The sequence below is a fragment of the Copadichromis virginalis genome, linkage group LG2 (assembly GCF_057382275.1).
Source record: "Copadichromis virginalis isolate Kocher_CV1m ecotype Utaka linkage group LG2, C_Virginalis_male_GT1.1, whole genome shotgun sequence".
Classification (NCBI taxonomy): Eukaryota; Metazoa; Chordata; class Actinopteri; order Cichliformes; family Cichlidae; genus Copadichromis; species Copadichromis virginalis.
Window position 1 is genome coordinate 31,339,229 of NC_140619.1, and position 27,451 is coordinate 31,366,679.

Here is a 27,451-nt window from a genome sequence, read left to right on the forward strand (position 1 = left end):
TTGTGTGCAAAACTAAGCAATTATTGCTGTGTTGATCTATATTTACCAAGGTATTCCAAACCCAGCTAAGCCATATTTTAGTACTTATTTTTCATATTAGTAGTCTAAATATTTTAGGACATTTTAATAGTGTATTGGAATAGTTATTGAAAACGGCATTTTAGGCCTGAAAAAGTCATATCAGTTATAACAGGCTTTCCTGTAAAGATGAGAATGTTACGACACATAAGCCCCATTTCTGTTGCATTTGCTCACCATGTTGTATTCAATCGCTGACAGCGTGTTCATTCTATATCTGTGTACATGAGTGTCAGTGTCTTCTGTTTTTGTTTTTTGGGGGGGGTTTCAATCTTGGGGAATTCCCTACACCAACCTATTTTTCTTGCGATATCTTTAATTCACTTTCAATTGCATTTAACGACATAGAATACCAGTTGACAGTATAAAATCGTTTAACTTTAATATTTTTGAGATCGCTCCAAATGTTTCTTTTTTTGTTTTTGTTTTTTCATCTTTTCTCCTGTAGTTTTGCCGTCTGTACTCTGAGGGACGCTGTAGTCTAGCATGTTACTCTGCAAGCGTACGTTGTCAACAGTTCCTCCCCAATCTTAAAACCCCAGCGACAGGAGGCACATACTGGATAGAGGACACGACGTTTTCGAGTGGACGGGAAAACATGTCTCGGTTATTGTTTTGTTCTTTGTCGAGGAATATGCATTGACTTTCTGGCGTTCCTTGGGAATAAAGGTTGACGCATTTTATTCAGCAGAAAAAAACGTGTGTTTCTGCCTGTGTCATATTACCGAGGAGAACAATGAAACGGCAAGTACCGTTTTTTGTCTCGTTCCTTTTTGTCAGCTCCGTTTTGGGGCATGTCAGCTACTCCATTAACGAGGAAATGTCAGTGGGTTCCGTAATTGGAAGAATAGCACAAGATTTGGGTTTGGACGTAGAGAAACTAAAATCACGCAAGGCTCGTGTGTTTTTTGGTGATAGCAGAGAATATATTGAGCTAAATAAAGATAGGGGAGTCCTCCTTATCAAAGAAAGAATAGACAGAGAGACGCTCTGTGGTCAGATGATTCCATGTGCTCTACAATTCCAAATTATTTTAGAGAAACCTATTGAATTTTACAGAGTACATGTTGAAATTGTGGATATAAATGATAATACCCCCCTTTTCGAAAAAGGGGATATTAAATTTAAAATAAGCGAGTCTGCAGTCATCGGGTCGAAATTTGATTTAGAAAGGGCGGTGGATTTGGATGTGGGAATTAATGGTCTCCAAAACTACATCCTCAAACCGACTGATAATTTTGCTCTTAAATTACACAATCAGGCAGACGGCTCCCGAAATGTTGAGATGGTTTTAAAACAGCCTCTTGACAGAGAGAAAAATGAACATTTATCTTTAGTGTTGACGGCCGTAGATGGAGGAGAACCTCAGCTGTCAGGGACAATGCAGATTCAGATCACGGTGTTAGATGTTAATGATAATGCACCCGTTTTCACGAAGTCGGTATACAAAGCTAATGTCGCAGAAAATTCACCAAGAGGCACAGTTGTAACTATAGTCAGTGCATCAGATGCTGATTACGGATCAAATGGACGAATAACATATTCGATCAGAAATACTTTAGACGATGTCAGACAGTTGTTTGAGGTAAATGAACACACGGGCGAGGTTAGATTAACAGGAAATATTGACTACGAAAAGTCAAACAATTATCGGATAAATGTGCGTGCAAGTGATGACGGAGGACTAACGGACACATGCAAAGTAATAGTTGACGTTATAGATGTGAACGATAATCACCCCATTGTTAACATAATGTCTGAAACAAATGTTATATCTGAAGATATCAAAAGCAACACTGTAGTGACAATAATTAATATTCAAGACATAGACGACAGCGAGAATGGCAAAGTCAGCTGCACAATAAATGAAAATATTCCGTTCATATTACAATCAACGGAAAATAATTTCTATACCGTAGTAACAGACAGTGATTTAGACAGAGAGAGAGCCTCTGAGTATAACATCACTGTGACCTGCTCTGATGAGGGAGTGCCCTCCCTCTCCAGCAGCGTCACTCTCACCTTACAGATCTCAGACGTTAATGACAACGCACCTGTCTTTGAGAGAAGCTCATATGAGGCCTACATTGTAGAAAACAATACACCAAGTCTCTCTATTTTCACAGTCAAAGCCTCAGACGCTGACTGGAACCAGAATGCCCGTGTTTCTTACATACTGGAGGACTCCTCCGTTAACGGAGTGCCAGTCTCCTCATATGTGTCCGTTAGTGCTGATAGTGGAGTCATCCATGCAGTGCGCTCTTTTGACTACGAGCAGATCAAAGACTTCCACTTCCGCGTGAAAGCGCAGGATGGAGGCTCTCCTCCACTCAGCAGCAACGTGACTGTGAAAGTAATGATCCGGGACCAGAACGACAACCCCCCTCAGGTTCTGTACCCAGTCCAGACTGGTGGCTCTCTGGTGGCTGAAATGGTGCCTCGTTCAGCAGATGTGCGCTATCTGGTGACGAAAGTGGTGGCTGTTGATGTGGACTCTGGACAGAATGCCTGGCTCTCCTATAAACTGCAGAAAGCCACAGACAGGGCGCTGTTTGAAGTGGGCTTACAGAATGGAGAAATCAGAACTATCCGCCAAGTCACTGATAAAGATGCTGTCAAACAAAGACTGACTGTTATAGTGGAGGACAACGGGCAGCCCTCTCGTTCAGCTACAGTCATCTTTAACGTGGCGGTGGCGGACAGCTTCCCTGAAGTGCTGTCGGAGTTCACTGAGTTGACCCACGACAAGGAGTACAATGACAACCTGACTTTTTACTTAGTCTTGGCTCTGGCTGTAGTTTCCTTCCTCTTCATCACGTGTTTAGTGGTTATTATATCAGTCAAAATCTACAGGTGGAGACAGTCTCGCATCCTGTATCACTCCAACCTGCCTGTCATTCCATATTATCCACCACGTTACTCAGACACTTTGGGGACAGGGACTCTTCCCCATGTGTACAATTACGAGGTGTGCAGGACGACTGACTCCAGAAAGAGTGACTGTAAGTTCGGCAGAGCTGGTAGTCAGAACGTGCTGATAATGGACCCCAGTTCTACAGGAACGATGCAGCAGATACAGAGTGAAAAGAGCATCCTGGATGAACCAGACTCTCCTCTAGAGGTTAGACTCTTTAAATTCTGATAAACCTATACAATACTATTCCCCCCTGTTTTTACTACCTGTCCAAGTAATTTCAGTACCTTGGATAGCGAAGGGATTATCGCTTTTATTATTGTGTATCTTTTTTTTCCCTAATCCTTGTCCTATTTTGCTTACACTTCAGTTGAGTAGTTTCGTATTGAATTAATATTTTATCAATAAGGGAACTCGTTGTCTAATTTAGTATTATCTTATTTGTAATTAAAACGGAATCATTAATGTGTTTTGTCTGGTATTTTCGGTAAAATTTATAGGTGTAGTGTTAGAGAGACTTTTAAATCCTGAAAATTGCACTTTCGAGTTTTGAACTCAGTGGGCCGCTGTTGACCAGCGCCAGCATGTTTTTAAATTATTTGAAACACGGCACATCCTCCGTCCTCTCAAAGAGCGAAGGACTCGTGTGCATGCGGAATACACTGTAGTGCGTAAGGTAGAAGGCACGAATAATCTTCATGGAATAACCATATCGTTGGATTTTAATTCATCAAAACTTAGCTGTACATTTAATTTTTGCTCTGTAACGCGGATTGCGAAACAAAGAGAGAACATTAGTTCTGTTCAACGGATGTGCTTAACAGAACAATGAAAGGGCAAGTACTGTTGTTTTTCTTGGTCGTCTTTCCTCGTTTTGTGTTCGGCCAGGTCAGCTACTCTATCCCCGAGGAAATGGCGAAAGGCTCTTTAGTCGGTTATATAGCTCAGGATTTGGGTTTAGATGTTAAACGATTACAAGCCGGCAGGGCTCGTATCCACACCGGAGACAATGCAGAGTATCTTCAGCTTAACAAGGAAAAGGGACTACTCGTCATCAAAGAAAAAATAGACCGCGAGGCTCTCTGTGGCCAGACGACGCCTTGTGCTTTACATTTTCAAATTGCTTTAGAAAATCCAATAGAAATATTTCCCGTCACTGTAGTAATCACAGACATTAATGACAACGCTCCCGTATTTGAAAGGGAAGAGAGGCGCTTTGAAATCAGCGAGTCTGCAGTCGTCGGTTCTAAATTCATGCTAGAAAAAGCAATAGATCCAGATATAGGATTAAATGGTCTTCAGAGCTATACATTGAAGCCCAACGACAATTTTATACTTAAAATGAACAGTCAGTCTGATGGTGGTAAAAAGGTCGAGATGATTTTACAGAAGTCTCTAGACAGAGAGAAGCAGGAGTATGCATCATTGCTGTTAACAGCTGTTGATGGAGGAGAGCCTCAAAGGTCTGGGACTATGCAGATTCATATTACAGTGTTAGACGCTAATGATAACGCCCCTGTTTTTACACAAACCGTTTACAAAGCTGAAATCAAAGAGAACTCAGTCAACGGGACAGTCATTACCAAAGTGAGCGCCTCCGATGCAGATAAAGGCTCTAATGGGGAGGTTAGCTACGTAATTGGAAATAGCATGAGGGGCCTTTCAAATGTATTCGTCATTACGGAAGACGGGCATCTTGTACTAAATGCCCCTCTTGATTATGAAAAAGCCCAAAAGTATGAGATTTACGTAGAGGCAGTGGACAGAGGAGGACTGTCTGATTCGAGCAAAGTCATTATTGATGTAGGAGACATTAATGACAACAGTCCAGTTATAAAAATAATATCGTCGTCAATTTCAATAGGAGAAAATTCGCCTTCGGGCACAGTGGTAGCTGTAATGAGTGTTAATGATCCTGATTCCGACGTAAATGGTAAAGTCGAGTGTACGATTAATAAAAACACACCATTTGCAATTACTTCTACATCCAGTAATTTTTACAGCATTATAACAGACAGTGATTTAGACAGAGAGAGAGCCTCTGAGTATAATATAACTGTGACCTGCACTGATGAGGGAGTGCCCTCCCTCTCCAGCAGCGTCACTCTCACCTTACAGATCTCAGACGTTAATGATAACGCACCTGTCTTTGAGAGGAGCTCATATGAGGCCTACATTGTAGAAAACAACACACCAGGTCTCTCTATATTCACAGTCAAAGCCACAGACGCTGACTGGAACCAGAATGCCCGTGTTTCTTACATACTGAAGGACTCCTCCGTTAACGGAGTGCCAGTCTCCTCATATGTGTCCGTTAGTGCTGATAGTGGAGTCATCCATGCAGTGCGCTCTTTTGACTACGAGCAGATCAAAGATTTCCACTTCCGCGTAAGAGCGCAGGATGGAGGCTCTCCTCCACTCAGCAGCAACGTGACTGTGAAAATAATGATCCAAGACCAGAACGACAACCCCCCTCAGGTTCTGTACCCAGTCCAGACTGGTGGCTCTCTGGTGGCTGAAATGGTGCCTCGTTCAGCAGATGTGGGCTATCTGGTGACGAAAGTGGTGGCTGTTGATGTGGACTCTGGACAGAATGCCTGGCTCTCCTATAAACTGCAGAAAGCCACAGACAGGGCGCTGTTTGAAGTGGGCTTACAGAATGGAGAAATCAGAACTATCCGCCAAGTCACTGATAAAGATACTGTCAAACAAAGACTGACTGTTATAGTGGAGGACAACGGGCAGCCCTATCGTTCAGCTACAGTCGTTGTTAACGTGGCGGTGGCGGACAGCTTCCCTGAAGTGCTGTCGGAGTTCACTGAGTTGACCCACGACAAGGAGTACAATGACAACCTGACTTTTTACTTAGTCTTGGCTCTGGCTGTAGTTTCCTTCCTCTTCATCACGTGTTTAGTGGTTATTATATCAGTCAAAATCTACAGGTGGAGACAGTCTCGCATCCTGTATCACTCCAACCTGCCTGTCATTCCATATTATCCACCACGTTACTCAGACACTTTGGGGACAGGGACTCTTCCCCATGTGTACAATTACGAGGTGTGTAGGACGACTGACTCCAGAAAGAGTGACTGTAAGTTCGGCAGAGCTGGTAGTCAGAACGTGCTGATAATGGACCCCAGTTCTACAGGAACGATGCAGCGGATACAGAGTGAAAAGAGCATCCTGGATGAACCAGACTCTCCTCTAGAGGTTAGAATTAATATTACATCACAAACGACGCAATATAACTTGTTATTTTCGTTAGTCTTTTTTTCAGCACCTTGGAGAGCAACATGTATAAGTATATCATTTAGTTTACGTATTTAACATGATTTGAGGCTCGTTTTCAACTTTTGTGGGATTTGTCTTGTATTTTAGACAGTTTTTATAAAACAAAAATGTTATACACAACATTTAAAATTGAGTGACTTTCTGGGTATTCACGCTTTTGTTATATGTCATCATTTCTCCTGTAATTTTGCTTTTTGAACTCAATGGGCCGCTGTTGCCTTCTTTGTTGCAGTTGTGGTATATTTTCTGCTGAGCCGCCTCTCCTTTTCGGTGTATTAGAGAAAAACGGCAGGACCGACCGCATTGTCTTCGTTTGTCAGGCGGATATGCACAAAGGCGACGCAAATTTTAACAATTTTCCTTCCGTTCTGAGGATTGTTTTTCTTCGTATTAATTGTGATTGTCTGTCTGCCATCCAAATGGATTTTTAGGAATCTTTCTTTTAATCTTAACGACCCACATACACAAAATGAGACGGCAAGTACAGCTGTTTATTTTACTTCTGGTTGTTTGTGATGCTTTCGGGCAGGTCAGTTACTCTGTTCCGGAGGAAATGGCGAAAGGTACCTTAGTTGGAAATATAGCTCAGGATTTAGGCTTAGATGTTAAAAGGCTAAAGCTGGGCAACGCTCGTGTTTATTCCGGTGATAGCAGAGAATACGTCGAGTTAAACGCCGAGAGAGGAGTCCTTCTAATCAGAGAGCGAATAGACAGAGAGGCGTTATGCGCTGACACGACGCCGTGCGCTGTGCATTTTCAGATTGTGTTAGAAAATCCTATGGAGTTTTACAGTGTTACAGTTGAAATAACAGATATTAATGATAATCCGCCAACGTTTGAAAAAAATGAAATTAAATTCATCATTAGTGAGTCTGCTGTTGTTGGGGCTAAATTTGATTTAGAAAGAGCTGTAGATTTGGATGTGGGTATAAACACTCTCCAAAGTTATGTCCTCAAACCAAGCGATAATTTTATGCTTAAATTGCACAACCAAGCTGACGGTACAAAAAATGTTGAAATGGTCTTACAAAAGCCCTTGGACAGAGAGAAAAATGATTTTATTGCGTTAGTGTTGACCGCTGTAGATGGAGGAGAGCCACAGATGTCAGGAACAATGCAGATTTTTATTTCAGTGTTAGACGTCAATGACAACGCACCCGTTTTTACGCAGCAGGTATACAAAGGCACTGTATCCGAAAATGCTACAAAAGGCACAACTGTGACTTCTGTTCGTGCTTCAGATGCTGATCATGGATTGAATGGCAAAATAACATATTCAATCACAAATACTTTGGATGACGTCAGACATATGTTTGAAATAAACGATGAAAACGGTGAAGTTAAATTGATTGGGCGGTTGGATTATGAAAAGAAAAGACATTTCCAAATCAATGTACGGGCAAGGGATAACGGAGGACTCACTGATTCTTGCAAAGTTATTGTCGATGTCGTTGATATAAATGACAATGAACCAACGATTAAAATTATGTCTAAATCAACAATTATATCAGAGAGTGCAAAGCCCAACACAGTTGTTACAATGATTAACATTCAAGACCCAGACTCAGATGAATATGGTAAAGTTCAATGTTTTATAAGTGATAATATTCCTTTCGTGTTGAAATCCACATCTAATAATTTCTATACCTTAGTAACAGACAGTGATTTAGACAGAGAGAGAGCCTCTGAGTATAACATCACTGTGACCTGCTCTGATGAGGGAGTGCCCTCCCTCTCCAGCAGCGTCACTCTCACCTTACAGATCTCAGACATTAATGATAACGCACCTGTCTTTGAGAGGAGCTCATATGAGGCCTACATTGTAGAAAACAATACACCAAGTCTCTCTATATTCACAGTCAAAGCAACAGACGCTGACTGGAACCAGAACGCCCGTGTTTCTTACATACTGGAGGACTCCTCCGTTAACGGAGTGCCAGTCTCCTCGTATGTGTCCGTTAGTGCTGATAGTGGAGTCATCCATGCAGTGCGCTCTTTTGACTACGAGCAGATCAAAGATTTCCACTTCCGCGTAAGAGCGCAGGATGGAGGCTCTCCTCCACTCAGCAGCAACGTGACTGTGAAAATAATGATCCAAGACCAGAACGACAACCCCCCTCAGGTTCTGTACCCAGTTCAGACTGGTGGATCTCTGGTGGCTGAAATGGTGCCTCGTTCAGCAGATGTGGGCTATCTGGTGACTAAAGTGGTGGCTGTTGATGTGGACTCTGGACAGAATGCCTGGCTCTCCTATAAACTGCAGAAAGCCACAGACAGGGCGCTGTTTGAAGTGGGCTTACAGAATGGAGAAATCAGAACTATCCGCCAAGTCACTGATAAAGATGCTGTCAAACAAAGACTGACTGTTATAGTGGAGGACAACGGACAGCCCTCTCGTTCTGCTACAGTCGTCGTTAACGTGGCGGTGGCGGACAGCTTCCCTGAAGTGCTGTCGGAGTTCACTGAGTTGACCCACGACAAGGAGTACAATGACAACCTGACTTTTTACTTAGTCTTGGCTCTGGCTGTAGTTTCCTTCCTCTTCATCACGTGTTTAGTGGTTATTATATCAGTCAAAATCTACAGGTGGAGACAGTCTCGCATCCTGTATCACTCCAACCTGCCTGTCATTCCATATTATCCACCACGTTACTCAGACACTTTGGGGACAGGGACTCTGCCACATGTGTACAACTACGAGGTGTGCAGGACGACTGACTCCAGAAAGAGTGACTGTAAGTTCGGCAGAGCTGGTAGTCAGAACGTGCTGATAATGGACCCCAGTTCTACAGGAACGATGCAGCGGATACAGAGTGAAAAGAGCATCCTGGATGAACCAGACTCTCCTCTGGAGGTTGGTTATTTTAGTTTCATTTCCGTAGCAAATGCAGGCCCGTTTTAATATGTAACGTGGTTGTGATTCTTTTTCCGTCTTCAGTCAGAACCATGGATAGAGATTACCTTTGTAACTTATTTCATAGATTGAACCTAAGGAGATTTTCGTTTTCATTTAAATTGTTTGTTGTTGTTTTTTATTTTGTTTGTTTGTTTTTAATGTCCAGCCTTTATATTGTTTCTAGTTCTCGGTATTGATTGTAATTTCAGGTATACAGAGTTTTATTGATGGAAACATATTATTCTCGCCTATTCTCACTCTAGGTTCAAAACATCTTTCAGTATTTGAAAACATTCTCATTTCTATCTCAATCACCTGTTCAAAATAGGCTCGCTCATTGCTCTTTCTTATTTAATGGAGATGGATTTCCTCATTCTAAGTTTTTTTTTTTTTTTATCGTATTAAAATCAGTCCTTATACAGCAATTTCATTTCTACCTAAACATTACTCTTCAGTTTTCATGAGTAATTCTTATGTATTTTTTACTTTGAACTCAGAGGGACGCTGTTGACCAGGATGTATCAGTTCGTCGCTGATGTGTAGTAGTACCTCCCATCATCTCCTTCTATTTTGTCGAGAAGCACAGCTCAGAGATTCAATAAAAAACCGTTTGTGGGAATGTAACCGAACGCAGATACATAAACCTTGGGCTTTCTGTTACGGATTTCTGTTCAGTTAACGTGAATCGGGACAAAGGGTTTACATATGGATATTTTGATGATGGCAGGAGTAACAGCGAGACGGCAAGTACTATTGTTCATTTCGGTCCTCTCCCTCAGTGCAGCTGTCGGACAGGTCAGCTACTCTATTCCTGAGGAAATGGCGAAAGGCTCTTTCGTTGGTAACATAGCTCAGGATTTAGGTTTAGACATCCAAAGACTGAAATCCGGCAGGGCTCGGGTTTTTACTCGAGACAACACAGCTTACATCGAGCTAAACAGCGAAAGGGGAATTCTCCTACTTAAAGAAAGGATAGACAGGGAGGCGCTGTGTGGACAAATGACGCCTTGCGCTTTACATTTTCAGATTTTATTAGAAAATCCGATGGAATTTTATAGTGTCACTGTTGAAATCACAGATATAAATGACAATCCTCCGACTTTCATCACGAACGAGGCACATTTTAATATAAGCGAATCTGCGCTGAGTGGCACAGCATTCGTTTTAGATCGGGCGACCGATCTTGATGTGGGCGAAAATAGTTTAAAAGCATATGCTCTTAAACCAAGTGATATATTTTCTCTGAAAATAAATAATCAGGGACAGGGTAGTAAAAACGTGGAGATGGTTCTGAATGCACCGCTGGACAGAGAGAAAAATGAACACCTACGTTTGGTTCTGACGGCGGTGGATGGTGGCGAGCCGCGGATGACGGGAACGATGCAGATTCACATTAATGTTTTAGACGCTAATGACAATGCTCCCGTTTTTACACAGCCCGTTTATAAAGCATTTATAAAGGAAAATGCACCAGTCGGAACTGTTGTAGGGACAGTTACTGCAACTGATGCAGATGACGGGTCTAATGGTAGAATAACTTATTCAATTTCAGCTATGCTAGATCATGCCTATGGTATTTTTGAAATCAATAAAAGAAGCGGTGAAGTCACTTTGATTGGAAAGGTTGACTATGAGAAAACCAGAACTTTTCAGATTAATATTCGAGCGAGTGATGACGGAGGTTTAAGTGGTTCATGCAAATTAATAGCTGATGTAATAGACACGAATGACAACCGCCCCGACATTCATATCATGTCTAAATCAAATGTTATATCAGAAGATGCGAAGCCTAACACCGTTGTAACAATGATAAATGTAGAAGATGCAGATTCATCTGAAAATGGAAAAGTGCAATGCGACATCAATGACAGTAATAGTTTCATATTGAAGTCAGTTTCAGAAAAATTCTATAGTTTGATGACAGACAGTGATTTAGACAGAGAGAGAGCCTCTGAGTATAACATCACTGTGACCTGCTCTGATGAGGGAGTGCCCTCCCTCTCCAGCAGTGTCACTCTCACCTTACAGATCTCAGACGTTAATGATAACGCACCTGTCTTTGAGAGGAGCTCATATGAGGCCTACATTGTAGAAAACAACACACCAGGTCTCTCTATATTCACAGTCAAAGCCACCGACGCTGACTGGAACCAGAATGCCCGTGTTTCTTACATACTGGAGGACTCCTCCGTTAACGGAGTGCCAGTCTCCTCATATGTGTCCGTTAGTGCTGATAGTGGAGTCATCCATGCAGTGCGCTCTTTTGACTACGAGCAGATCAAAGATTTCCACTTCCGCGTAAGAGCGCAGGATGGAGGCTCTCCTCCACTCAGCAGCAACGTGACTGTGAAAGTAATGATCCGGGACCAGAACGACAACCCCCCTCAGGTTCTGTACCCAGTCCAGACTGGTGGCTCTCTGGTGGCTGAAATGGTGCCTCGTTCAGCAGATGTGGGTTATCTGGTGACGAAAGTGGTGGCTGTTGATGTGGACTCTGGACAGAATGCCTGGCTCTCCTATAAACTGCAGAAAGCCACAGACAGGGCGCTGTTTGAAGTGGGCTTACAGAATGGAGAAATCAGAACTATCCGCCAAGTCACTGATAAAGATGCTGTCAAACAAAGACTGACCGTTATAGTGGAGGACAACGGGCAGCCCTCTCGTTCAGCTACAGTCGTTGTTAACGTGGCGGTGGCGGACAGCTTCCCTGAAGTGCTGTCGGAGTTCACTGAGTTGACACACGACAAGGAGTACAATGACAACCTGACTTTTTACTTAGTCTTGGCTCTGGCTGTAGTTTCCTTCCTCTTCATCACGTGTTTAGTGGTTATTATATCAGTCAAAATCTACAGGTGGAGACAGTCTCGCATCCTGTATCACTCCAACCTCCCTGTCATTCCATATTATCCACCACGTTACTCAGACACTTTGGGGACAGGGACTCTGCCCCATGTGTACAATTACGAGGTGTGCAGGACGACTGACTCCAGAAAGAGTGACTGTAAGTTCGGCAGAGCTGGTAGTCAGAACGTGCTGATAATGGACCCCAGTTCTACAGGAACGATGCAGCGGATACAGAGTGAAAAGAGCATCCTGGATGAACCAGACTCTCCTCTGGAGGTTAGAATTTTCCAACCATTCAAAATTAATGTTAAGAAGTTAATGCTTGACATCTTATTTTCAGCACCTCGGACAGCGACATGATCTTTTTTTCATAAAATAATTTACATTTCAAATTATTTAAATGATTATTTCATGCAACCAATACAGCTCGGGGAATTCCCTTCACACAATCATGTATTTCAAATATCTGAATTACTTTGAGTAATATTTTTGAAACGTAAACTCTTTGAATGCTTCCCATATACTAAACGATTAGTTTTCATCTTTAGTATATACATATGATATTTCATGTTGAACATTTAAAATGCAATGATAGTTCATGAACTCAAAGTGCCGCTGTTGCCCAGTCTGTGTCAGATTTAACGCAGACATTTGTACCTCCCATCATGTCTTTATTTTAGAGAGAGAAAGAGGGAGAAGCAGCCCTCGTCGTCTACAGTTTACTGGACACAGGACGTCATATCTCTTCTATATTTTGGGAATATGATTTAAAATCAGCTTTAACCTCTTCATTTGGGATAAAAAAAATCATCGCATCCATACATGCTTGTCATCGGGATATCGTCAGAGAGAACAATGGGAGGGCAAGTACTGTTGTTTTTCTCGGTCTTCTCTCTCAGCTCGGTACTCGGACAGGTCAGCTACTCTATTCCTGAAGAAATGTCGAAAGGCTCTCTAGTTGGAAACATGGCAAAAGATTTCGGCTTAGATGTTAGACGATTAAAATCGGGTAAAGCTCGTATTTTCTCCCCTGACACCGATGATTATATTGAGCTGAATAACGATAGAGGAGTCCTCCTCATCAAGAATAGGATCGACAGAGAGGCGCTCTGTGGGCAAACAACGCCTTGCGCTTTGCATTTTCAAATTATACTAGAAAATCCAATGGAATTTTACAGTGTGACAGTTGAGATAACAGATATTAACGATAACCCGCCGTCCTTTGAAAAGAATGACGTCAAATTTAAAATTAGCGAATCCGCCCTCCGTGGGGCTAAATTCATTTTAGATCGTGCTGTCGACCCTGATGTAGGCTTAAATGGACTGCAAACCTATGAACTTGAACCGTCAGAGAATTTTGTGGTTAAATTGCATGACCAAGCAGATGAGACAAAAAACGTTGAAATGATCTTAGACAAACCGCTTGACAGGGAAAAACATGAATATTTGTCTCTGATACTGACGGCGCTGGATGGGGGAGAGCCGCAGATGACAGGAACAATGCAGATTCTAATCACTGTTTTAGATGCTAATGACAATTCTCCTGTCTTTACGCAGCCAATTTATAAAGCTTCGATAAGAGAAAATTCGGCAGTCGGAACTACTGTAATGAGAGTTACAGCAACAGATGCGGATCATGGGTCTAACGGTAGAATAACTTATTCAATTTCCAGTATATTAGACAATGCCCGTGGTTTATTTGAAGTAAACGGTGAAAGTGGTGAAATTCGGCTTATAGGAAATGTTGACTATGAAAAAGCTCGAACATTTCAGATAAACATTCGTGCAAGTGATGACGGAGGACTAGTTGACTCGTGTAAAGTGAAGATTGACGTGATTGATATGAATGACAATAAACCTGATATTCATATCATGTCTAAATCGAATGTAATAACAGAAGACGCAAAGCCCGGTACTACGGTCACAATGATTCATGCTAAGGATGCAGATTCAGGTGAAAATGGAAAGGTCCAGTGCACAATGAATGAAAATATTCCTTTTGTGATGAAGTCTACAACCAGTGATTTCTATAGTTTGATGACAGACAGTGATTTAGACAGAGAGAGAGCCTCTGAGTATAACATCACCGTGACCTGCTCTGATGAGGGAGTGCCCTCCCTCTCCAGCAGCGTCACTCTCACCTTACAGATCTCAGACGTTAATGATAACGCACCTGTCTTTGAGAGGAGCTCATATGAGGCCTACATTGTAGAAAACAACACACCAGGTCTCTCTATATTCACAGTCAAAGCCACAGACGCTGACTGGAACCAGAATGCCCGTGTTTCTTACATACTGGAGGACTCCTCCGTTAACGGAGTGCCAGTCTCCTCATATGTGTCCGTTAGTGCTGATAGTGGAGTCATCCATGCAGTGCGCTCTTTTGACTACGAGCAGATCAAAGATTTCCACTTCCGCGTAAGAGCGCAGGATGGAGGCTCTCCTCCACTCAGCAGCAACGTGACTGTGAAAGTAATGATCCGGGACCAGAACGACAACCCCCCTCAGGTTCTGTACCCAGTCCAGACTGGTGGCTCTCTGGTGGCTGAAATGGTGCCTCGTTCAGCAGATGTGGGCTATCTGGTGACTAAAGTGGTGGCTGTTGATGTGGACTCTGGACAGAATGCCTGGCTCTCCTATAAACTGCAGAAAGCCACAGACAGGGCGCTGTTTGAAGTGGGCTTACAGAATGGAGAAATCAGAACTATCCGCCAAGTCACTGATAAAGATGCTGTCAAACAAAGACTGACTGTTATAGTGGAGGACAACGGGCAGCCCTCTCGTTCAGCTACAGTCGTTGTTAACGTGGCGGTGGCGGACAGCTTCCCTGAAGTGCTGTCGGAGTTCACTGAGTTGACACACGACAAGGAGTACAATGACAACCTGACTTTTTACTTAGTCTTGGCTCTGGCTGTAGTTTCCTTCCTCTTCATCACGTGTTTAGTGGTTATTATATCAGTCAAAATCTACAGGTGGAGACAGTCTCGCATCCTGTATCACTCCAACCTCCCTGTCATTCCATATTATCCACCACGTTACTCAGACACTTTGGGGACAGGGACTCTGCCACATGTGTACAATTACGAGGTGTGCAGGACGACTGACTCCAGAAAGAGTGACTGTAAGTTCGGCAGAGCTGGTAGTCAGAACGTGCTGATAATGGACCCCAGTTCTACAGGAACGATGCAGCGGATACAGAGTGAAAAGAGCATCCTGGATGAACCAGACTCTCCTCTGGAGGTTAGAATTATTATTACAATACTTTATATAATGTCCAGTACCTTGGACAGAGACACAACATCCGTCTATCTATCTATCTATCTATCTATCTATCTATCTATCTATCTATCTATCTATCTATCTATCTATCTATCTATCTATCTATCTATCTATCTATCTATCTATCTATCTATCTATCTATCTATCTATCTATCTATCTATCTATCTATCTATCTATCTATCCTGCTATTTCTCCTATTTCTGCATTTCCCTTTTATGTCCCTAAGTGCCGCTGTTGGGTAGTATCAGTAAAATCAGAGCTTTTTTTCTAGTCGAGGTCCTCCCTCGCCATTCTGTTGCTTTATTCGGAGCTAGACTGACAAACCACACTCCCCGTACTCAGTTGTTAACTTGTGACCAAATATTTGGTCCGTTTTCCCACCGTGTTTTTTTTTCTCTTTTCCTCATTCAGATATTGTGAACAATTTCGTCACTATGGGTGTTTTTTGTTATTTCGCCGAAAAGAAAATTGTTTCATTGTTGCCGCTGCTTGTCTGCATCTGCGTCGCAGAAATGGCTGTCGGTCAGGTCCGTTATTCTATACCAGAGGAGATGGCGACGGGCTCTGTTGTCGGGAATATAATTCAAGATCTAGGTTTGGATATTAAGCGATTGAAATCTGGGCGTGCTAGGATATTTACCGAGGACGACAGTGAGTACATTGGTCTGAATTCAGAAAAAGGGACTTTAGTAGTGGCTAAAAGGATAGACAGGGAAGAATTGTGCAAGCAAGTGTCTCCGTGCTCTCTTCATTTCCAAATAATCCTTGAAAATCCAATGGAGCTACACAGAATCGATGTAGAGATTTTAGATATCAATGACAACGCTCCGTATTTTTCCAAGAAGGAATACAATTTCCAGGTTATTGAATCTGCCTCACCGGGGGCTCGTTATTCCTTAGAGAGTGCCAGTGACCCTGATGTAGCAATGAACACCATTCAAACGTACAAACTCAACCCTTCAGATAATTTCAAACTGAACGTTGTATCTCTTCCCGATGGTACAAAATATATTGAAATGGTTCTTCACACATCGCTTGATAGAGAAAAACAAGAAGAGCATAAATTAACTCTGACAGCATTTGATGGAGGTAATCCTCAGAAATCGGGTTCAGTCAAAATAAACGTCATTGTTCTGGATGCTAACGACAATGCGCCAGTATTCAGCCAGTCCGTTTACAGGGTTACCGTTCCTGAAAACGCACCGAAGGGCGCCGTTATTTTAAGAGTCAGTGCCTCTGATAATGATAAGGGAACAAATGAAGAGATAACATTTTCGTTCTCACAGCATACCAGCAGTGCATCTTCCCTGTTTATTATAGACCCCCACAGCGGAGAAATAAGTGTAACTGGTGTTTTAGATTATGAAAAAGCTAAACATTATGAAATAAACATTGAAGCCACGGACAAAGGGGGCCTTACAGACACAAGCAAGGTGCTAATTGAAGTGACCGACCTAAATGATAATGCCCCTATAATTAGCATCATTTCCCTCTCCAATGCAATACCAGAAGATTCCCCTCTAAATACCGTCATAGCAATGATCAATATTAAAGATTTGGACTCGGGTAAAAATAGTCATGTTAGGTGTTATATTAGCCAAGATTTGCCTTTCAAAATCAAGTCCTCCGCACCTAATTTCTATAGTCTGATATCTGACGATATTTTGGATCGTGAAACAGTACCAGAATATAATATAACTATTACAGCAGTAGATGAGGGTTCCCCGCCTTTTTCCACAAACAAGAGTATTAATTTAAGAATATCGGACGTAAATGACCACGCACCAACGTTCCCGCAACAGTTTTTGACCGCTTTCGTCAATGAAAATAATTCACCTGGTATGTCACTCCTCACCGTCAAAGCCAGCGACATGGACTATGGAAGCAATGCGCGCATTTCGTATTTTCTTGAGGATAGTCAGCTGAATGGGATGTCAGCTTCTGCTTATTTTTCAGTGAATGTAGAGCGGGGGGAGATAGTTGCTGTGCGCTCCTTCGACTATGAGCAAACAAAAGAGTTCCATATTCGCGTAAAAGCGCAAGATGGAGGCTCTCCTCCACTCAGCAGCAACGTGACTGTGAAAATAATGATCCAGGACCAAAACGACAACCCCCCTCAGGTTCTGTACCCAGTCCAGACAGGTGGCTCTCTGGTGGCTGAAATGGTGCCTCGTTCAGCAGATGTGGGCTATCTGGTGACTAAAGTGGTGGCTGTTGATGTGGACTCTGGACAGAATGCCTGGCTCTCCTATAAACTGCAGAAAGCCACAGACAGGGCGCTGTTTGAAGTGGGCTTACAGAATGGAGAAATCAGAACTATCCGCCAAGTCACTGATAAAGATGCTGTAAAGCAAAGACTGACTGTTATAGTGGAGGACAACGGGCAGCCCTCTCGTTCTGCTACAGTCATTGTTAACGTGGCGGTGGCGGACAGCTTCCCTGAAGTGCTGTCGGAGTTCACTGAGTTGACGCACGACAAGGAGTACAATGACAACCTGACTTTTTACTTAGTCTTGGCTCTGGCTGTAGTTTCCTTCCTCTTCATCACGTGTTTAGTGGTTATTATATCAGTCAGAATCTACAGGTGGAGACGCGAGAGGTTGTTTTATAAATCCAGCGGGAATCTTCCTGTTATTCCATATTATCCTCCCCTTTACGCAGACGTAAGCGGCACCGGTACGCTGAAGCAGGGGTTCAGTTATGAGGTCTATGGTACTACTGACTCTCGAATGAGTGATGTGAAGAACTCCCGACCCTTCAGCCAAAGCACTATGAGTATTGACCAAAGTGCTACCAGGACAGTTCAAAGGCATAAAACCGAGTCAGAGAATATACCCACGGAGGTGAGGTCATAAATTCCTGAAAATCTATATTCTCACACACACACACACACACACACACACACACACACACACACACACACACACACACACACACACACATTAGTTAAGTCACTGATCAGTCATTATTTTTATTATCTCATAATGTATTTATATCATCAAGTCTACTCAGTTTCAGTCCTTACTGTTCCAAAAGTAGTCTGCAGGTATCTATCTAAGTTAAGATTATAGACAGTTGTTCAGGGGTATAAACATTAAAAAATGCAATAGGATGGTTCAGAAAATGTGAATTTAAAACTATACTGAATAAATTAGTTCATTAGTTCCCACCACAACTTACTATTTAGACATGCTTAACGGTGGATTTTTTTTTCTTTTCTTTTTTTTCTTGACTGGTATAGTCTACAAGCCTAACAGATACTTTTCAGTTATTTTGAAAATGAATCAGTATTTTTTGTTACTGCACATTCTCTTATGCTGATTCATGCTCGGTACAAAGGGTGTACTTTTGTCTTTGCTTTATGACACTACAGTCATCTTATTGAATTAGTATTTCCATCTTGTTTTCATTGTTTCTTTATCATATTAATTATTTGTTAAATTTGTCATATAGTAGTGCTGGCAAATGTTTGCCTCATCTTGCAGTGAAACTTGATGTTATGTGCTGACGAAACACATAACAATGTGCTTTCCATGTTGAGACCTCTTACTCTGAAAAATGCAAAGAGGAGTTATAATGTGCTGTATGACTATCAGAGATAGTCTTCTTACTATCTTGCCATAGTAGAATAAAAATTATTCAGGGCTTCATCCCTGCTAAAGCTTTGCTACAGATTGCTCTCACTGCGAAAAACACAACCATGCAGTGGACTACTTTTCAGTGACCTAGTTCCCTTCATAACAGTTTACAGGCGTGGGTTTTGGGCTGCACATGTTACAGCAGCAGTTGTGGTTGCAATACAAAAGCCAGGGTGGAATTCCTCTTGAATATAACAAAGTTAGTTCATTCAATTCAATAAATATGATCAAAGAATGATACAGTGTTTTGGGGTTTAACTGTTTAAAATGTACTGCAGGTGTAAAGGGAACAGTCACAATTTATCCTAAGGAGGTTGAGAGGAGATGGAGAGAAAGAGAGAGGCAGGAGGGGGAAGGGAAGAAGCACGTGGTAACCGGCACAGTCTCATCATCCTCTGTGCAGCATTTGTGTTTGTGAAGCACAGCAGCCATTTTGGTCTGCAGCCCTCTTTGTCTGCTGTAAAAAGGTGAAAATAGAAAACTGAAACTATTATGTCAGGCTACATTTAAGTGCACTGTAAGTAACACAGACAGAGAGACTGAAGTATGAAAAAATAAGTAGAAAACCAGCAAAACCATAAAGCTAGAGATAAATGTTGTATAACAAACAACTAGAGGCTGAATCTGACTGAACAACAAATGCAGTTACACAGGACAACTGAACTAAATTATATTGAAATCTAATTAATCTGTAATTAATTATTCAGTATCTTGTGAGCATTACATAGCAACTGAGTGGATTTTCTTCTTTCCACATCATCCTCTGTAAGTTTTTTTTTTTTTTAATATGAAAGCTCTGTGCTGTTTTGGCACAAATAACCCTGTTATTATTGCAGCGCCTGTCATGAGAAAAATAATAACTGACTTTTCTTTTTTCCACATTTGGTGAAAATTAGACTTCACTTTAGATGTAAGGTTCATAGTGCTTTTTTTTAAATATTCTGGTTATTGCATGAGTGGTGACTTACTATTGGCATAACGTAATTAAAGATAATCCTTCAGCAGTTCTGTTTGTTTCATGTTCTCCACTTTTGAATGAAAGTTGTGGATCTTTATTGTCTGGTGTCTATAGTCTGTTTTGTTTTAAATATATATTGTTATTTATATATACTTATATCTTGAGGTCAGGGTTTGTGCATATAAAAATCCAAGTTCAAAAATCTCAAACCATGAGGTTAATTGTGTTAACCCACATACCCTCTGGAAGCAGTCTGCCATTATTATACGCCTACATCTGTGTCTGCTTTACCTGTTTTTAACTGTCTTTACTCCATTATGTCTTTCCTGTTTATGCTGGTGGCATTTTTTACTGACTGCCATAAATTCTTTTGTCTCCTTAGGGGTCAAAGCTCACAGAAATGTCTTTGCAACCACTTAAATCATTCAACGAGTTTTATACCATTTACTAAATCCGTATGTTCTTTTATCCTTCTCCTTTTTAAGAACCCTCCCTTGAAGCTGCCATCAGCCATTTTAGAACCTTCAAACCTACACAAACCCTTGGTTATTACTTTGTTAAACTTCCTACTAGCCACAAAACTTTAATCACATGCAGAAGCTCTTGGTTCCCACAGATCTAAACTGTTTCTATGTGTCCTGACTTCCTTGCCAGGCTGTCTGGTGAGCAGCTGTGTGCTCATGTTTATGCCTCTGGGGGCTATCAACACATTGTGTGTTGTCTTTGAAGATGAGGATGTATATATTTAAGTCCCCTGTTGTATTTTTTTTACAGTATTGGCCAGATAGCTGAGATGTTGGGGACTTATAAGTATGTCATAATATCTTTTGGGCAGACAGTGTAATATATTGAACATGATACTAACAGGGAAAAGATAAAAGCTACAGATCTCTCAAAAATAACGCTTAAAAAACCCAGTGTGGTCTGTCCCTGTGGGAGAGTTCATTTATTGCTTCATGGAAGTATACACCTTTAAAATTTGCAGTATATGGGTAAGAAATTTGAGAAAATATATTAAAAAGCAAGCACACATAAAGTGTACATATATTTATTTTAACCATTCAAATTTAATTATTAACTTAAGTTAAAGTGGTGTGAAATTGTAGCTGGACGCCACTCTTTATCAGTTATTCTGTCTACAGCACTCTTTCATTTTCCTCCTGATCTCGTTTTCTGCATCCCTCCCCTCCCCCTCTCCAGCTGCACCACTCTGCTGCAGAGAGAGGAAAAAAAGACACACAGAGAAAGGGAGAGGAAGATTGCTAAATGTAGGACATTTTGTCCAGTCTATAAAAAGGAATAACAAACCATTGGGTGTCTTTTCATCTCTGTGTTTGGCTGCTATGTTTGTGACAAGAAGAAAAATCTCTTTTGTCCCACTTTTCTGCCAATTGCCAAGAGATTTGTTTGTACCCAGCAGTCTATAAATGTCTGCTTTATCTGAACATGTTATGAGTGTGAATGTGCACGTGTGTGAGAGCATCATTTCCCATCTCCTCTTCTGCTGGCTATTCATCCTCCATATTGTTTTTTCTAGCTCCTTTTTTTGCTATCCCTGTTAGGCTGCAGGAAGCAGGGTGGGATGCAAGTAAAGGAGGTGGGATGTGTTACCATAGCAACAAGCTGACTCACGGGCAGGACTGTACCATTTTTTATGATGCCACAGGGGTTCAGCAGCAGATGTACCCTCTGGTACTTACTGGCTTTTTAGATTTGTGGCTAGAATGAGGAAAGGAAACACCCCTGTTATGGGAAAATAGGTGCAGCATCCTCAGACCTTGGGTGGCTAATGATGGAGAAAGGGGAGGGAGATTGGGCTGTCATGGCTGTTTGTGATATTTTTTCTAATCTGTGCTACCCTGTGTGTTTTCTCACAACCCGTTTCAGCAAAATGTTGTCTCTGATGACTGTAATTCAACTGTGAATGACCCACTGAATGACCTGATTTCTATTTTATTTTTTTTGTATGGCTTTTTAAAAGGAACAACAGCATTTTGGTGTCCTTTTGTCATTTCTTTGTGCACTGGCTGAGCTGTTTTGTGTTTCTAAGCAACACTGATCATGTATTACTTCCTGAAATGTGTTCATATGCATAAATGGCAAGGTTATATAATGTACAGTTTAATGTATAATCCCAGTGTAATGAAAAGCAGTTTATGCTTTGCTTTGTCTTAGAAGCTCAGAGCTCCCCCGCTAAGATACTCATCACACATGTCAGATGTGACAAACATGGGGCACAGTGCAAAGAATCTCATTAATATGGCATGGATTTAGCTCGCCATCGCCTTGAGGCCCTCTGCTGTTGTTATGGGGGTAGTGGCAGTTTTTCCACCAGTGCAGTGGTGTGATTTGATTCCTTTGACCTATTATCCCTCAGTAATGATCACACTGGTGTTCCTATTTGGGCTAAAATGGTTGTTGTAGTATCCAAGCATGTATGTGCTTCTGTTGAAAGAGGTTAGCTGATTGTTTTACCTGTAAATTGTTTCATGAATACTGATCAAAATGGATATTTTAGCTAAAACTGCTGTGACAATGGTCTGTTTACTGTTATTACATATCCAACAGAGATTATTTTTATGTTATATCACCTGATTTATTTTCTGTTTTTTACAATAGTATCATCTGTTTTGGTTTTGATTTTTGTTAAACTAACAATATATATATACTTTAAGATTGTATCTGTGAATATCCCTTCTCTCTCCTTCACTTTCATACTCACATTGGATCTTTTTATTAATACATACTTCAGACTCTGAGTATTAGATTGATACCATGTTCCAGTCTTTTATCATTTAAGGTTACAGCCTCCTTAATGCTTAATACTGTTTGAAAATACGGCACTTATTTTTATACATTTTTAAGATGGTATGAGGAAAACTTGTATCATGCTTTGTATTTGTTTTCTTTTTTCTGTCTTTTGATGTTTGGTACAGTACATTGTGATGAGCATTTAATCATATCATTACTTCCCGTGTAGAAATTTAATAGTTTGTGCACACACAGAGCAGATAACACAGTCTATCTGAATAAATAGTTATTACACTGTTATTCACTGCAGATCATTATAACACCAGTTTATAGTTAGTTAGTTAGTACGATTAGTACTTTATGACTCACCACACAATCTTTTCACCCTGTTTTTTTGTTTTTTTTGGTTTTTTTGGTTTTTTTTGTAATGGTAAGTATGCTGGTTACCGTTCTCCCCACAGCCAAACTCTGGATAAAGACACCAGTCTAACTGATATCTTGTCTCTCTTGTTTTTCTCTTTCATGTTTTCTTTCCACTCATTGCGCTGCGCTGTTCCTGTTTCCTACCTCAATCCTGTCAAATCATGACTCACCAAATAAGGTAAGAAATATTTTTTATTCTTCTTGTACACTATTGCCATCAAAGACATACATCAGTGCAAATTATTCTGATTAAACAAGCAGGACAGAGTACTGATGCACTCACACAGGCACATCTTTTCAATCACATACAAAAACAGACTTTAAACACAAAATGTAACAATAACTTATTTTGCTGCAGTGTCCAAACACCACATAAGCAGATAATCATTCTTTGTTTGTTTGTTTTTGGGGGTTTTTACAAGCAACACATCTCTTTGCATACCTCACAAAACATTTACCTCCACTGATTCAATCAGGCATCCATGGATGTGGCTTTTGTGACATCTGAGCACGTGTGACAGTGTGACTGGTTTATTGCTTAAGTAGGTTATCAATAAAACATAATTTGATTGTTGACTGGGGGCAAACACTTAATTACATTAATGCGCTCATAATTTAAGATCTCACTATAGATTAGTAAGCCATCAGCTCCGTTATAGATTTTAAAGGCCTCAAAGTGTTTTACATTTAAATAGGATATTTGTGTAAGCTCAGTATCTCTCACTGTAAACAAGTTAATTTGGTTTAAGGAATGTATTAGCAGGGAAGACCAGCTGCTACAGATCTCATGCCAGAATGAAGGTGCACGGATTATGCTGTCCAGTACCAAGAACTTTAGTTACTGGATTGATACTCTGGACCATCAACCACTATATAAATAAGAAACCATTGCATCATAGTGATTAAATAGGATATTGCAATCCAAATGATGAAGTATAGCTCAAGTAATAGGACAATAACCTACTAATGATGGCAATGTCTGTCTGTTTAGAATGATCAATTATCACTAGCTTGTTTTCAGTATTCTATTACCAGAAATTCACTCAAACTTAGTTAGGAGATATCAAAATAAAGATCAATAAACTGTTCTGCTGATTCAGCGCCTGGAGTGGGTGTATTGGATTTTATTTCATGAGGTGTCCTGTTTATGTTGCATTACACAGATAGGTATGGCTTTTATCAAGCCTGCCTTATCCTCCTAGGACCTGGCGTCCACATATTTGGACAACACATTTTGGGTTATTTAGACCAAAATACTCAATTTTGCTCCACAAGGGTCTGATATTCACTTATGAGGACATTATATTGCTGCTGTTCGATCGAAATTTCATACGAATATCCTCATATGTGGATCTAATTTTTCCTAGAAGCAAAAATCAGGTAAAAAAAAATATCTGGTAATTCTTTGTCTTTACATTCATCAGGTCCCAATCAGCCCAAATAGCGAAGAGAAATTAAAATTGCATCCCATGAAAGAGTTCGGGTCTTAGGAGGTTATAGAACGCAGGCTTGCCTCTCTTCTGATATAGAAGAGGGTCCAAAGTAAGAGAAATATGCCACAGGGTCACAAACTGTTCCCGCCAAAAGGACTATAAAGTTGTCACAACACCTGCCTACAAATAATTAAAGGTGCTGCTTTACAGTAATGGTATTTACATGACTTAATGCATTAAAAAGCATTATTTTTTTCATGTGGGGTCACATGATCTATCAGAGGGGCATGAATTAATAATATACTCACATATCTCTAAATGTCAGAACAATGCACTGATCAATACAACATGTAAAGGATTTTAGTCATGATTTCTAAATATTAATCATGTTCAAGTCTTCTTTGTTGTCAAATCTGCAGTTGATGGCATGAGTAAAAACAATTCAGCAGCAAATATCTGCATTTATTAATAATCTAGTTAATGTAATCCTGATTAACAAAGGATGAATAAAAATAATATGGTGTTTTAAGAGTGATTATTTAAAAATGGAAAATGGTCTCAGAAACCTGAATATACTGGGCTTTAATAGAATGTGTCTGCAACTCTAAGTATAGAGAAGTTCTGCAATAAGTATAAAAACATACAGTATCATGTTTTGACATAAGGAGAAGTGCCTTGGAAGATTCCACAGATGTATATTATTCACATTTGGTGATTTTTACTTTTTAAAAGTGTAAAGAAATGTTCATATATGTACATCTGAAACTACTATTGAAAATTACATATTATAGTGAACTCCAACTAAACAAAAAAAAACTTTGCATTAAAAACATTTAAGTTCTCAAATAAAAATAAAAACTACACTTCTGAAATAAAACAACTGAGCAGATGTCAGTGTTTTTCTTTTTGTTAAGTTTTTGTTTTTGTTGAAATTTGTCATTACAGTCCGAGATGCATGTGCTTTTTTAAGACTTTGTACATCTACATGCCAGTGAGTCAACTACCTTCAAAAAGTGTTGTATTATATTTGTAATAGTTGTTCTGAATAGCTTAAATCATACCTCTGTTAAATGCCCTCCATATTATTATACTTCAGAAGACTAAAAGTAAGAATGAAGCTACTGAGAACTAAGCTTAAATCTTAAGCTTAAATCAGTAAACAATAAACTGAAAGGAGAAACTTTGGAAACTAACGTAAAATAAATGGAATTGAAAACTTGAACTTTATTTCATTAAGCTACAGTTAGTTAATGTAGATTCATAGTAGTAGGTATACTACTACTGTCATTAGTCTTTCACTGGTATTATTTAATGAAACCTGAGGTAATATTTCCATATTTATATAGTGACTATATAGGAGAGTATCCAGCTTTCCATCCTGTGTGTGATGTAGAAACTGATCCATTGATCAGCATTAGCTGTGTACTGTGTGCTGGACAGTGAACACATGGAATATGGGGATTTTTAAGAGTGATTTCATTTGCAGAACTTTGCTTCCAGTTGTGTAAATCACAATTTCACTTTTAATAAATGTCCTTGCAGATTTGATTCAATAACTTGAATTTACTAGCAGCTTAATACCAACCACAATAATTTAACTTTTGTTGAACAAGAACTGGTTTCAGAATTTTTAAGTTATCTTATGTCTCCGAGCCTTGGTTTTGCCCCATGACTAAATACCATAATATTAATATAACATTTAATACTTTATGTGGCCAGATATTTTTTAAATAAACATCTAACCATACATTTTAAGCTTTTTATTTTACTGTTCTTTCACCTTTTATGTTTATGTTTACATTTATTTATTTATATAGGACATTTTATTACAACAGTAGTGTTAGCCAAAGTGCTGTACAAAGATACAAATTACAGGTTAAAATGACTTAAAATATTGATACTAAGTGACAAGTATCAGATAACATCAATGCCAAATAACAGTTAGCCAAAAAACACACACACATGTAGATAATGTGTGCTGTAAACACACATTATCTACATGTGTGTTTACAGCAGTAAAATTTCATGGGTTGTGCTTGTGACGCAGTCTAGTCCTGTGTATTTTTGTGTACAGCTGAAAAAAATATCGAGTAGGCTGAGGTTTTATTTTCCAGGCCCGTCTTCAGTGGGAGCCTTGTAAGCTGGCTGTCTCTTCAGCAGCATGCAGCAGCAGCAGTTGGCCGCCTGTGTGGCGCTGTCCACACTGGTGGTGCTGAAAATAGCTCCAAAGAGCTCCCCCTCCTCCTTCTCTCTCACACTGACTCTCTACATCTCCCTCTGTCGCCCACTTCTTATTAGAGAACACGACTACTTCCAATACTACAGCTTTACTCTTTCTTGTTTTTCGTATCTGTAGGTATTTTTAATTGATGTGTTTGCAGTTTTTGTTAAGTTTTGTACAATATTTAATATTGAGGGTTGTATTTTAAGCGCATAATGGCTATTTTCAGTAAAGGGATGGCGCACATAGATAGGGATGTCTATAAAAATCTCTAAAATTATTTGTGAATAGTTTTAAGTGTAGTATGAGTGTAGCATGATGCTCGCTCTCTATTAGTGTGTGTGAGAGAGAGAGGATCAGGCTGTGTTCATATGGTGAGACAGAGAGAGAGAGAGAGCGGCTTCCCACGTCATCAACGCTCTCCTCCCCTCGCACTTGCTCTACCGACCTCCATACGGGTATTTTACGTTGGCTGCCGTCAGAATTATTTCTCTGAGGCGTGAGTTACTGTCTGCAGGCTGCACTAGCTTGCTCTGGCCACAGGAAGGCAACGAAGAGCCTTGTCTGCCACAAAAGCTAGTGCATGCAGGCAGGTACATACAGGCAAGATGATTAACAAGAGTAAGATACATGTATCAATGGATTAATGCAAATCATTAAATTAATAATTTTGAAGTGATCACTCACTGAGTAGCTCCGATGACGCTATACATATTCATCTATC

At 40.4% G+C, this 27,451-nt stretch overlaps 4 protein-coding genes across 34 annotated transcripts in view; all 4 read left to right on the top strand.

Annotated features, from left to right (window-relative positions):
* Positions 1-27,451, top strand: part of LOC146717672 (protocadherin gamma-C5-like) — a 295,905-nt gene that overhangs the window by 221,481 nt on the left and 46,973 nt on the right. Inside the window, exon 1 of one of the 31 annotated variants that reach the window (XM_085429619.1) lies at positions 3,623-6,202. The exons of 28 other annotated variants lie outside the window; for them this stretch is intronic. In XM_085429619.1, coding sequence (XP_085285745.1) covers positions 3,821-6,202 — 2,382 coding nt within the window. In that variant the 5' untranslated portion in view covers positions 3,623-3,820. Of the gene's footprint in view, positions 1-3,622; positions 6,203-12,758; positions 15,264-15,712; positions 18,147-27,451 lie in introns of those variants that run through there. 2 more of the 31 variants (XM_085479335.1, XM_085479376.1) reach the window with 2 other exon arrangements.
* Positions 316-3,220, top strand: LOC146717696 (protocadherin beta-16-like). Its single transcript, XM_085434524.1, has one exon. The coding sequence runs from the start codon at positions 815-817 to the stop codon at positions 3,218-3,220; it is 2,406 nt and encodes an 801-aa protein (XP_085290650.1). The 5' UTR covers positions 316-814.
* Positions 6,285-9,472, top strand: LOC146717697 (protocadherin gamma-A7-like). Its single transcript, XM_085429694.1, has 2 exons — positions 6,285-7,066; positions 8,354-9,472. Exons 1-2 carry the CDS (start codon positions 6,753-6,755, stop codon positions 9,183-9,185), a joined length of 1,146 nt encoding a protein of 381 aa, XP_085285820.1. The 5' UTR covers positions 6,285-6,752; the 3' UTR covers positions 9,186-9,472.
* Positions 9,691-12,383, top strand: LOC146717698 (protocadherin beta-16-like). The gene has a single exon (XM_085434536.1). It carries the CDS (start codon positions 9,885-9,887, stop codon positions 12,381-12,383), a length of 2,499 nt encoding a protein of 832 aa, XP_085290662.1. The 5' UTR covers positions 9,691-9,884.

Bases quoted from the DNA above. Each gene is read 5' to 3' on its own strand.
- LOC146717696 (XM_085434524.1), top strand. From the start codon at position 815: ATGAAACGGCAAGTACCGTTTTTTGTCTCGTTCCTTTTTGTCAGCTCC.
- LOC146717697 (XM_085429694.1), top strand. From the start codon at position 6,753: ATGAGACGGCAAGTACAGCTGTTTATTTTACTTCTGGTTGTTTGTGAT. The intron at 7,067-8,353 runs GTTTTACAGTGT...TCCACTCAGCAG, and splicing joins GTGTTAGAAAATCCTATGGA to CAACGTGACTGTGAAAATAA.
- LOC146717698 (XM_085434536.1), top strand. From the start codon at position 9,885: ATGGATATTTTGATGATGGCAGGAGTAACAGCGAGACGGCAAGTACTA.